Here is a 12418-nt window from a genome sequence, read left to right as displayed (position 1 = left end):
CTGCACGTGGGTTACGGCACCAAGCACTTTGACAGCATTTGACAGTGCTTTTGGTTTCTTGGAACACTGAATCAACATAGATTCCACGTGCGACAGTTATGCGTTTGCTCAGAGGCAGAAGGGAAAAGCCGCAAAATAAGTCAACTTTAACACTCTGTGGTTTGTTTTGCAACATTTAGCTGTTGAAGATAAGGTCGTTATGTTTTCTCTTCCCCAGCTTAAACTAACGTGTATAAAAATGAGGCACTTTCTTCAGAAGCGCTTTTGCTTATGCATGCTTTGCCCTTTATTGACACAAAAATTTGTCTGCGAGTACAAGGCAACAGGTATTCTTCAATCAAGAATGGTGTGGTATTGTGAACAAGAATTTATGAGTAAGCAGTAGGGTTGGCTGCCCAATCGCATACTAGCGAAAAAAGTCGCAGTTTTGCCCGAAGAGCCAAGCACTGACAGAGATAGCAAGGCAGGCATTACACGAAGTAAGACTGGTGGTTTCACAGGCAGTACAAATTAGAGTAGACACTTGCTTACTAACAAAATGAAACTAGGAAGAAGCACACTGTCATGCAGGCCCATTTTGCAGGCAAACATTCTGTGCTGCAGCTCCCTTTAACATTTCCCTGCGCTATGCCTCCAAAACTCGGAAGATCACATGACATCCGACACTTGGCATGAGGAGAGAAAATGCGCATCAAGGCATTAGCCTTCTCGCCCTAAGAGGAAGCTTTAACTTGGGACGATCTCCGATTTCCCTTGAAATTGAGTGAAATTTGTTGCATTTGGGAGAGACAATTGAATTTTAGTCACTCTAGCAAATAGAACCTTCACTTGGGGCTTGTAATATTCAATAACTCCCAAAAACTGGCAAAAAAAAAAGCAGTAAGTTTACAAATACGTAACTGTGCACAAAACATGATATCACAGTTCTGTAAACTGCATCTGTTATAGAGCAGCTAAAGTGGACAAATTTGATATATGAATTTACGGATTATGTGGAATTGTTGTGATGTTTACAAGGGCTTTGGAAGAGGCCTACTCATAAGCTAAACTACTAGTGGTGTATTATAGAGCAGTGCATAACGCATCAATTTTGTCCACTTTGGATGTATTATTACGCGCAGTTTACAGAAGTGGGATATAGTTCTTTATTACCGAGTTACAGAGTTGTAAATGTTATACTTGGGCTTTAAAAAATGTTTGAATTTTCAACAATTGTTGCAAATAAATCGACAGCCTGAATGGTAAATCTGCTTGCTACAGTCACTAGACTTCCTTTTTTTTTTTCAAATGCAACAAACCTCATCAAAATCGGTGCAGCGGTTGATGAGAAAAACAATTCCTTTGTTCCTATGTATATTTAGATAGGAGCCCCTGAACTAAAGCATCCTCTTAACTGCTTTCCCCTAAACAATTGGCCTGGCACGTGTCGCTCCCTGTTTCCTAGCCTTCCATTGCTTCAAATGACCTGTGGGAGGGGGGGGGGGGGGGTTGTTGTGCTAGAATCTATGTTCAAGGATGCCGTAACCTGAGACAGACTTTCGGTCGTGAGAAATGGGGGGGGTCTCATTGCATGGTGCAATCACTATTATCATAGTTCTCTTTCTCAAGCTGCCTGAAGCTGGCTGCAGGTAGCGAGGAGAACATAAACACATGGAACATGATGCCGACACTGCAGTTGTGGCTGGAGTGTCTATGCAATTGCTATCGTAATATAGGAAACCAAGACAAGCAGATGCAGGACACCTCACAGGACGAGGGTTGTGTTTACTTGTCCTGGCTTCCTTGCGCTACCACTTTTTTTCATAACGTATGAACCAACTTGCCCATATCAAGATGTTTGCCAAAGGGCATCTTTTTTTCTTCCTTTTTTCATTTTTTTTGGCCCGGTGCTTTCTGAATACAGGTGCTGAATATATTTTGTGTGTGCACTTTTGTGCTCATTCAAGCTGTTACAAATGGTCAGTGCTTTTAATACTCTTTCTCAGCATGTGCTACATGACATTGCTTTAACCGTGGCACTGACTATATCAACACTGGCTACACAGTCTGTCAACAAACAAATAGCTATGGGATGAAAATTTCCTCTGCATGTGCACACCAAATTTCTGGCATTGGCTGCAGAAGTCAAGTGCCATCAAATGGGCAAAAGTCAGCGGGCAGCATTTTATTTATGCTTTGAAATGTTTTGCTAGAATTTGGGTCGGCCTGGTTGAACATTATTCTCGCTTGAACGGTGTCACACAGGATGGGCACAGAAAGAACAAGACACACATATGTGTCTTCATCCCTGTTTGCTGCAGTTCGAATCGGAAATCTCTCAGGTGAAAAATATCCAACTTTTAATCAGCAATCTTTTTTTCTGCAAAAGTTTCCATGCGACATAAAATGTGTTTTCTCATATATGCGAGTCTACTGTACGTGTTTTGTGACGTTGTATATGACTGTAAATGTTCTGTTCACACTTGCCGCTGTCTACACAGCATTCGCAAACTATAGTAATATTTATAATAATAGTTCTTTGTGGCAGCCTCTGTACTTGTGTTTTTCAAAAAAAGTTATAGGCTGATTGGATTTGAATGTTTAAGGGTACATTGATAGAACATTTATCTGTTGTGTTTTTTTAACAAAATTTTTATGAAATTTTGTTGTCAGAATAACCAAGTAAACATATTCATAACATTTCCCTTCACATTTTCATACTGCCATTCTTCACCTCACCTTTTAATTGCCACGATTCCTAACTTTGCATGTTTCCTTCTCAAATTCCAAGTTTGGCCTGTTAATCAACATGTTCAAGGACTTCTTTGGGAGAAAGTTGTAGTGAAGAGTAAGAATACATTATATATATCAGAGTACTGCCACCTTCCTTGAACATGATAACATAAAACACTTCTGTGCTATAAAACAAAGTTGGCGAAGCAGTAAGGCAATGAGCAGAATGCCACACTGTAAAAAGAGGAAGACAACAAAAGAAAACATGGAGGCACACGGTAATTCTGTCCGACCATCTCAAAGGGCAACTTGTTCCCAAGGTCAAAAGAGAAAGTGTACCTGTAGCACTCCAGAGCTACAGTCAGTCAGAGTGGTAATCTTCATGCATGCAAGCACACCGAGAAGAAGATTCCCTTGAACCCTTGAACCACAGAGGGGGTGTCAAACAACTGTGGAAAAGACTTGTATAAACCTCAAGCCAACAGATGGCATGCTTCCAACATGGTACAGTCAAACTTTGATATAACAAAACTTGTTATACTGAAGATTTCATGATGTCGAGGTTTCTATGTTCCAGCAGGCAGAAAGATTTTACAGCCTGCGCAGCACTTGCGGTGGGCTATGGCACTGTTAGTGGGCACGTGCGAATAAGTCTTGCAGGAAACACCAGCATGATAACTTTGAGGCTAAGCCCAGAGGTTGTCATTCTGTATGTCATGAGTGTGACGCGCAACAGGGCACGAAGTGTGCAGCAGAGCTATGTTTTCAGGTAAATTAAAAATTAAATTTTAGGGTTCAACATTCTGAAACTGCATAGTGGGTTATAAGGCACGCCGTAGTGGAAGGCTTCGGATGGTTTTTGGCCACCTGGTGTTCTTTAATGTGCATGTAAACCGAAGTGCATGAGTGTTATTGCATTCTCTTGCTACGGGAACGCAGCTGCCATGATGGCCAGCAATTACACTCGTGACCTGGCACTCAGCATCAGCATGTCACAGCCACTGAGATGCTGCGGTGGACTCTGGCTCAAGTTACAATCTCAAATATTTAATGAAGAATAAACTGAAAAGAGAGAAACATTCACTGTAGTGAAAATTTCATCAAGGTGAGTTTTCACTGCAACCTAACAATTACTTTTGCAAGATTTGCTGCACATTTCTTACATTGCACTTTCCAAGCAATGGAATGTTTGAGTGCACAGAATCTCTGCAGGGCATCAACCTTGCCTTCCAATGCAATGTTAAGGCGACAAACATAGAATTGTATCTTATCGAAAGACAAATCAGTCTTCAAACCTGGCAGGGAAAACAACATGTAAACAAGCAGTTTCGATAAAATTAAGACATAAGTAATGCCCCTGCTTCCTACAACTACTAAGTGACAACCTTAAAAAGCATTATTCACACAAGCAAACAAGCATGTGCTAGCTTTGTACTCGCTATTGCGAAAAAGTATAGGCCAATTTCCCATTGCAGGCAATGGCTGGCTGGCCTTTACTGATTTGCGATAGGCTGTACATGTGACAAACACCGAGAAACAAAGACAGAACCAAAGCGGGTATACAAGCAGCACGCACATTTAGCCTCCATTTTTCTAAGGTTTGTAACAGACATTCTTTATGTGCTGAATGTTTGAACTACAATAATTCCTAGAAGCTCTTGTGCAGTAAACTGCCAACTGCCCAGCCCAACAATTTGCAAGACCTTGCAAAAGAGGTAGTCATCAGAGTGGTGCAGCAAGGTTATTTTTGCTTCAGATTAGTAACAGTGGATTTCACTACAGCTCTGCAGTGCTGTGCAGAGGCCGCAGATTTGAAAGTTCTGAGAAATTGAAATGAACAATTCACATCAATGGCAGCTCCACAACATTCCTCCTTCAAGGCACCAACAATGCACTCAGAAGCATTTTTCTTTTTTCTTCTTGCAGCAATCGCCATCAATTTAATGAAAGTGTTCTGATAACACAAGGGATGAAGACAAAAAGGCACACACAAAGCAGACAGATGCTTCACTCGAAAACTACCGTTTATTTGAAACGACCGGGTATTTTATACACACTGTGCATCAGACACATAAAACACAAAACAAAATAAGCACACAAAACATTGCATAATTCAATCACATTCACATGTACAAAGATACCTCGTTAAGTGGCATCTCTTTATTACACAGTACAAAAGATAGACAGCCGACACTTGCTTGGTTTCTCTTGGTTTTATCTCTTGCTTGGTTTATGTAACATGATTGTAGTATTTTGCATTGTTCCCTAGTTTTTTTTTTCTTTGGCCAGAAACATCGTCTTAGCAAACATAGGCATACATGCACACTTCTGGAATTGTTCAGCAAACACGTGAATGTGACTGAATTGTGCAATCCTTTGTGTGCTGATGTGTGCTTTGTATATCTGAAGCGCAGTGTGCATAAAATAACCGGTCATTTGAAATCTAGCTTAGTTGGAAGTTCAACGCCAGCATGTCGCATGTGTTCCTTTACATTTTCATCCTTTGCTCTTTCACAATGCTGTTAATAAGATGAACCAACTTGCTGAGGTCAAGGTATTGTTGCAGTTAATTTATTTTCAGCACAGTGAAAGCAATGTGTGACGTTCAGTATAGTCCATGCAGCAGGGAGGTCATGTGGTCTGAGATGGTTAATGGAAGAATAAGGTCTAGCATTGGATGATGTGACTGTCATAGTTTTCTGTGTGGAGAAAATCTTGTCTGCCATTTGTGCTTTTTTTGATGTAAAGTGGCTTGCGTGTTTATTCAAATAAACATGAACACAGCAATCCCTTTTCTTCGGTTATAACAAACACTTAAGTTACAGCTGCAAACTGTGCAAAGTGCTCACTTTTCCTTTATTTCACATTAAACCAAAGTTCTGATATGTACAGCATTAAAAACATTGGCTTGTAGTTTTTCTTTTTCTTTCGTCTCTTTGCTCTTGGCCACAAAAAAGTCTGTTGGAGTCAAAAGTTAACGGACTGCAAGATCTTAGAAAAAGCCGAATACTTCCGCCTGGTATTCAAATTTCTAGCCTGTATTGGTATAGCTTACAAAAAACATTGTGTAGTACATTATGGCTTTATGGGCTACTGTCCCAAAGTGCTTCAAAATTCAGTGTTTCCTCAGATCCTGTGGTCTATAAACTTTTGATGTCAACTGTACAAATACTAGACAATAAACATGAAACCTAAGCTGAGACTTAAGCCAGTGTTTCCTACCACAGGGGACAAAAAGTGTGAGTGTTACACCAAAGGCACAAAGCTAAGTTCAACTACACTGCCCTGTTCTTGAAGAAATGCTGACCCATTAGGCACAATTTTTTCTTAAACTGTGGGGATGCGAGACTCTTACGCGTCCCCTGATATGTTGTTTTCCTGCATAGCTCCAGTCTCCTGTAATCCGGCTTCGCCGTGTGGCTTGCTGCCAGCGGCAGTCTGACTGGTTGAAGCGCAGTACGAGAGATGGCGCGAGTCTTGCTCTGCTAACGCCATCTAACGGCGGGGTTACTTGGGTGCCAAAAGGAGAAGGCTCTTCCTCTTTGGCTCGGGATCAGCAAGCGGCGCGGACGTTCTGCGAATGCGCCGATCCATGCTTCTGCGAGACCGTCTCGTGAAGCCTACCCCGGAATGGACGAACACAATCGTTAGAATGCGCCACCGTTTGAGTGACCGTACGCGCGAATGACCAGGCGCTGGTGTCCAGCATGGGGCGAACATATTCGCTCATTATCCGGTCGCGGTGAGTCGGACTTCGGCGATTTATTGTGCATCGGCATGTTTTGTAGATAGCAACTCGGCTAGCAGGCATTAGTCTATGAAAGGTGCAATAAATGCCCTTGTGATTGTTTGCACTACTGTGTTGTCGTTGCTTTGGCCCAAGAGCATGGGTGAGAACCCCACAAAACAAAGCCTCAATTTCTTGAAAGCAGAACAAATGACAGCGTCACCTTTTAATGTGATAGTTAGTTCAAAACAACTGCCAAGGGCAGTGTGGCTTCGTACATAAAAAATAGGCAGTACACATCCCTGAAAGCTTGTATACCTACACTGCAATTATGTAACAGAAAGACAAGTCCATTCATTGAGTACTTGATGGGCTAACAGGGGAGAGCTGGTAAGAAGGACCCCTGCACTCTCAGAAAAGTGACAGCAAAGAATAAGGCTTACCCCAATTTGAATGCAGAAAATAGCCGAATAAACGGAGGAAAAGCCGGTATGGTGCCGTGCAGCCAGATTTTGGCAACGTATGGCACGGAATAGAGAGCAAATATGAGTGACTGTTCTCATAGTGGAGATTAGGAGAAATTAGTGCAGTTAGGCAGGCCAAGTAACGAGTTCGACAGATAACCAGCTGTCTATTCGAGTGACAGAATGGGTCTCAGGGGAAGGAAGAAGACTGTTGAGGTTGCCACAGTACAAGGTGGTTTGATGAAATTAAAAAATTCGAAGGCTTAGGGCAGAGGCAGCTGGCACGAGACAGCAGAGACTTGAGATAACTGGGAGAGGCCTATGTCCTCAGTGGACATGAAACGGGCCAATGATGATGATGCTCATGCAAGGCTTATGGATGAGGCTTAACATTCCAAAGCAATTCACAGGCTATGAGAGAGAGAGAGAGAGAGAGAGAATTTAATGACATATGGAGAGTCTGAGAACTATGAGAGATGCCACAGTGGAGGACCCTGGATTAATTCTTGCCAACTGGGGTACTTTGAAGTGTACCAAAAGCACGGTAAATGAGTGTTTTGCATTCCGCTTCCATCCTATTGGGATTCAAACCAGTGACCTCGTGCTCAGCAGCATTTGTGCAAGAAGCTTTCTAAATATTTTTGTCAAAAAATATTTGTGAAGTGATGTGCACTAATATGAGACTCATTCCAAATCATTTCTTCAAATTGCCACAGGGCTCCCTAAGTTGGCTGAATAGGTTTTACCTAGTACAATCTGTATTGCTCAGAACAGAACCACTGAGATATATGCTCCCTATGGTGACTGATCTAGCCCAAACATCACTACTCCTACAATATTTGAATGATTACTTTGGCATGCACTTTAACTTGCCTAAACATTACCTCAGGCCCATGGCACTGAAAATTTGATCAAGATTGTTATTAACACAATCAAGCTTCACTTCCTGACAATCTAATTATGTGGGACATGAGTCCCATACACTAACTAAAGGACAGATGTGCTGAAATGAATGAAAACACTTGATGGTAGTCGGTATCATAAAAAAGAAACTTGCACACATCCAACACTTGTGTTGGAACTGTGAAAGTGAAAAGCTTTCGAGGCATTTGCACAGATGTTTGCTGCATAACGCTGATGCTCTTCTTTCAGCTTTTCCACTTCTTCGCTTTTTTGGAGGTCTTCCTAGGCATCTCTGGTGGTCTCACTACCACTCAGATTTATATAATGAGATTGCCCATAAACATTTCTATGTGAGCATGTTGTTTGGAGTGATTGATGCATTGCTGCTCGAGTCTATTGTCTTTGACTAGCATTTTGAGCGATGTGCATGTTTGTGTGCACTGTGCTCAAGAGATGCCAGATTTCCATGCCTTGTGCTGTGCTCGAGAGATGCGACATAACTACCACCAAGCAAACCGAGTGGAGTGTCTAAGAGAAAGCTTCGCTTTAAAAACTGGCATCACTGGTACAAAAAGCCAGGAAGGGTTTTCAGCTTGTTTGCACATTCTAATTTCTGTTCATAGGGATTTTTGCTTAGGCTTGAGTCTGAAAAAAGGGCCTATGAAAAACAGTAAAGAGCAACCCACCCTAGTTAAATATAGTTAAACATCGACATAACGAACTTCAATAACGAAATTATTGATTAATGAAGTATTTACTTTTTTATATCTTCTTTTCCACAGAACATCCAGTATTTTGAACCTCAATATAATGAAGTATGTTTATACACATTTCGGTATAATGAAATTTCCCTGCCGCTGTGAAGGAATACCGAGGCAATGCATGGAAACTATTGCTTGCACAGATGGTCAAATGGTTGAATTACATGCGGCTGCTTATGAATGCACCTCTCAAATGAATGATAAGAAATGATAATGAATGCAGAGAATAAGTGTGTAAGGTTCTACTGAACACAGTTGAAGCCTCAAGTCTGGTTGAGCATCAACCCTACTAATGATTTTAATTTTATCTGAATCGATGCGAAGTAAGTGGCTTCAAAACATCACCTCACCAGACCATCTCATTCACCTTTTTTACAGATGAGGCTTGTCAATGGCCTGTCTCTAAAGCAGCTTGTTGTACCATATTTCATGAAACATTTTTCTAGACCGGCAAGTTTACGTGCTTGCAGGGTCACCCAGATTCAAAGGAATTCCTTTGACATGGCCCCACAGTAAGGGCAATGTATAATCCTTCCACGCAGAGTCTGTGTCTGCACACATATTGCCTTACTGTTCATCTCCTCCTTCGTTGCATTTTGTCTAGTGCCAAGACATCAATAAAAAGTTATACAAATCAATTAATTGAATTTGTGCATCTGTGCTAAAAAATCACAACTGGTGATTTATGTACATAAACTTGGAAAAAAAACTGCTTTTGAGAGTTTTTTGTATCATGCCTGTGACACTTTGCCTGAGTGGACATATCGTAAGTTCAACTGCAATGGCAAAGAAGCTTGTCAACATTGTCTGGCAGTCCTATCCCTGATCATGCAAACCTTCTTAATGCATCATTGGCCCTTTGTTCTATGTCCAGGCAAAAGCAGGTGCTGTGGAGACTGTTTTCCATTTGTCAGCTTGATGCGTAGTGTGCTTAGGTGTAGTGCAATCCTGATCTGTCTTTTAATGGCTGCTGAGCTGTTAAAGCGGCAACGTTGGTGACGAAACTTGCCAGATTTTGCGCATGTGACGACAACTGATTATCCACAAAATAAAATTATTAAAGCATTAACTGATTAATCAAAAGTTAAATCGGTCAATTACCCAGCCGTAGTTCTGTCTGCACTACCCACCGTGAATGTCAACCAAGTGGTCGAATTTTCTACCCAACACACTGCAACTAAAAGCTTCGTATCAAGAAGGCTACAGCACCTTTTAGAACCACGTGTGTAGCGTTACCTTTTGGTTACATTCTCTTGCTTTCCTTTCTCTTCTTATGCTGCAATTTATTGAGACCTAACAGCTCTGAATACAATTTTTGAAGGTGCCCATTGACATGTACTTTTGAAGTGGTAATACTACATCATGATGCCAACAAAATTACTTTGGAATCTTCATGTAATGGGAAAAAATAGTCAAACATATTGTGGCAGACCAGCGCACAACACAGGAATGGTGAAACTGACACAGATGAAGTGCTGCCAGTAAGCATTTATTTCAAACAATGATGCAAACATGTTGAAACAAGAATCACTGCTCGTGCAAGGGCACTAGTATGGGCACTTTACCGCCTGTCCTTGTGTTGTGAGCTGGTCTGCTACAATGAAATATTACTGTTACCACCATTGCCAAGGTAAAGAGCAGAAACAGGTCAGCATTCTATATATGTCAAAGCAGTTGTCCAAGATCCCTGTGGAACATGGGGTTGCCATAGTGACATTAATGTTAAAGGGATCCTAAAATTTTTGTTGAACATAATAAGAAAGTGTTGATAATCTGTAGACGAGACTTCTGTGATCACGTCAGCCAAATATTATTCTAGTGCATTCAGCAGATAATTTACAATCTCGTGTCACAAACAATCTAAAATCGCTTGCTCTGTCCTTTGCAATGTCGTGAGCAGCTAAGTCGCAAGTGGGCTCGACAGGTACTGGTAGATTTCATGACCACGAGAATCTTCTCAGAAATACTATTATTGCTAATTTTAAGTTAAATAAATGAAAAAATATACTTGTCTGTGATCTCAAAAAGACCAAAAAGGTATTTCATCTTTGCTCTTCCAGTGTCGATTGACGGTCATCTGCTTAAGCATCTTCTTTTCTCCACCAGTTATGTGAGGCGGCACTTGGCGTACGACATCTGTGCTCTTTCAAACATTACGTGCCTAAGTCAGTCACTTGCCTTGTATTGAGTCCACTGCGACAGTGCTACTCAGCAATGCATACCGTCACCTCCCAGACCACATGTATGCTTGCCTGTGCATGCTAGGTCGCTTCTACGCACCTTGCGCCTGCTGTGTCTCGCAAGTGGCAGCACGAACTCACTCCTGGTTAGACCCCTTGACAGACATTGCTTCATATTAGGCTAGTGATATCGCTAGGAAATACGCAATCTAGATTTGGCTACTATCCGTTGGTCAAGCTGGTGCAGGACAAAGCCAGTCCGCACCACGCAGCATGGCCAGACTGGAACATACGAGTGTGAGTACGCACTTCAACCCTGCCATGAACATAGCAATTGTTTTGCCATACGCATGACAGTTGCGCATAGTGCAGATACTGCGACTACTACGGGGTGCCATGACCAGCCCGCTCGCTGGCGAGACACTTTGACAACCGCATGCTCTGATTGGTTTTTGTGGGTGACGTAACTCCAGGCGCGCAGTGGTGCAAGGCAGTCCAAGCGCCCGTCTCGTGTCGAGAGAGGGCCGCGCACACCTGAACTGGAAGTAGCATTGTAAAAAAAAAAAAACATCAGGAATTGCCCAACTTTCGGGCGGGGCCTTGTTCCCTTGCCATCCCCCCTATGTGAAGCTTCCAGCACAGTAGTGGAGACTAAAGGAGGTAGAGATGGCATGCGCTAGTGTGATAGCTACCTTTCTTCATCATCATCCTATTTTATGTCCACTGCAGGATGAAGGCCTCTCTGTCCTGCGCCAACCAATTCCAACTTGTGCCTGCGAATTTCTTAACTTCATCACCCCATCTAGTCTTCTGCCGTCTTTGACTGTGCTTCCCTTCTCTTGGCGCCCATTCTGTAACCCTAATGGACCACCGGATATCTAACCTATGCATTACATGACCTGCCCAGCTCCATTTCTTTCTCTTAATGTCAATTAGAATATTGGCTATACCCGTTTGCTCACTGATCTAAACCACTCTCTTTCTGTCTCTTAACGTTATGCCTAGCAATCTTCATTCCAACACTCTTTGCGCAGTCCTTAACTTGTTCTCAAGCTTCTTTGTCAGTCTCCAAGTCTCTGCCACATATGTCAACACAGGTAAAATGCACTGATTGTACACCTTCCTTTTCAATGATAATGGTAAGCTTCCAGTCAGGATCTGATAATGTCTGCTGTATGCGCTCCAACCAATTTTTATTCCTCTGTAAATTTCCTTCTCATGATCACGGCTCCTGTGAGTAATTGACCTAGGTAAACATACTCCTTCACAGACTCTAGATGCTGACTGGCGATCCTGAATGCTTGTTCCCTTGCCAGGCTATTGATCATTATCTTTGTTTTCTGCATATTAATCTTCAACCCCACTCTTACACTCTCTGTGTTGAGGCCCTCAATCATTTGTTGTAATTCGTCCCCAGTGTTGCTGAACAGGACAATGTCATCTGAAAACCGAAGGTTGTTGAGATATTCAGCATTGATCCTCAGTCCTAAGCTTTCCCAGTTTAATAGCTTGAATGCTTCCAAGCACGCAGTGAATAGCATTGGAGAGATTGTGTCTCCTTGTCTGATCACTTTCTTTACAGGTATCATTCTACTTTTCTTGTGGAGAATTAAGAAAGCTGTGGAATCACTGCAGATATTTTCCAAGATATTTACGCAAGCCTCCTATACT

The 12418-nt window shown here is 42.0% G+C and overlaps 1 protein-coding gene across 2 annotated transcripts in view; it reads right to left on the bottom strand.

Annotated features, from left to right (window-relative positions):
- LOC142568002 (ankyrin repeat and SOCS box protein 8-like) overlaps window positions 1-12418 on the bottom strand; it is a 40308-nt gene that overhangs the window by 13118 nt on the left and 14772 nt on the right. The window contains exon 3 of one of the 2 annotated variants that reach the window (XM_075678095.1): window positions 4719-11286. The exons of the other annotated variant lie outside the window; for it this stretch is intronic. Coding sequence (XP_075534210.1) covers window positions 10981-11286 — 306 coding nt within the window. The 3' untranslated portion in view covers window positions 4719-10980. Of the gene's footprint in view, window positions 1-4718; window positions 11287-12418 lie in introns of those variants that run through there. 2 annotated transcript variants of the gene reach the window in all.

Source organism: Dermacentor variabilis, unplaced genomic scaffold (genome assembly GCF_050947875.1).
Source record: "Dermacentor variabilis isolate Ectoservices unplaced genomic scaffold, ASM5094787v1 scaffold_15, whole genome shotgun sequence".
Classification (NCBI taxonomy): domain Eukaryota; kingdom Metazoa; phylum Arthropoda; class Arachnida; order Ixodida; family Ixodidae; genus Dermacentor; species Dermacentor variabilis.
Note: the sequence above shows the minus strand (reverse complement) of the source record. Positions and strands in the feature narration are given on the sequence as shown.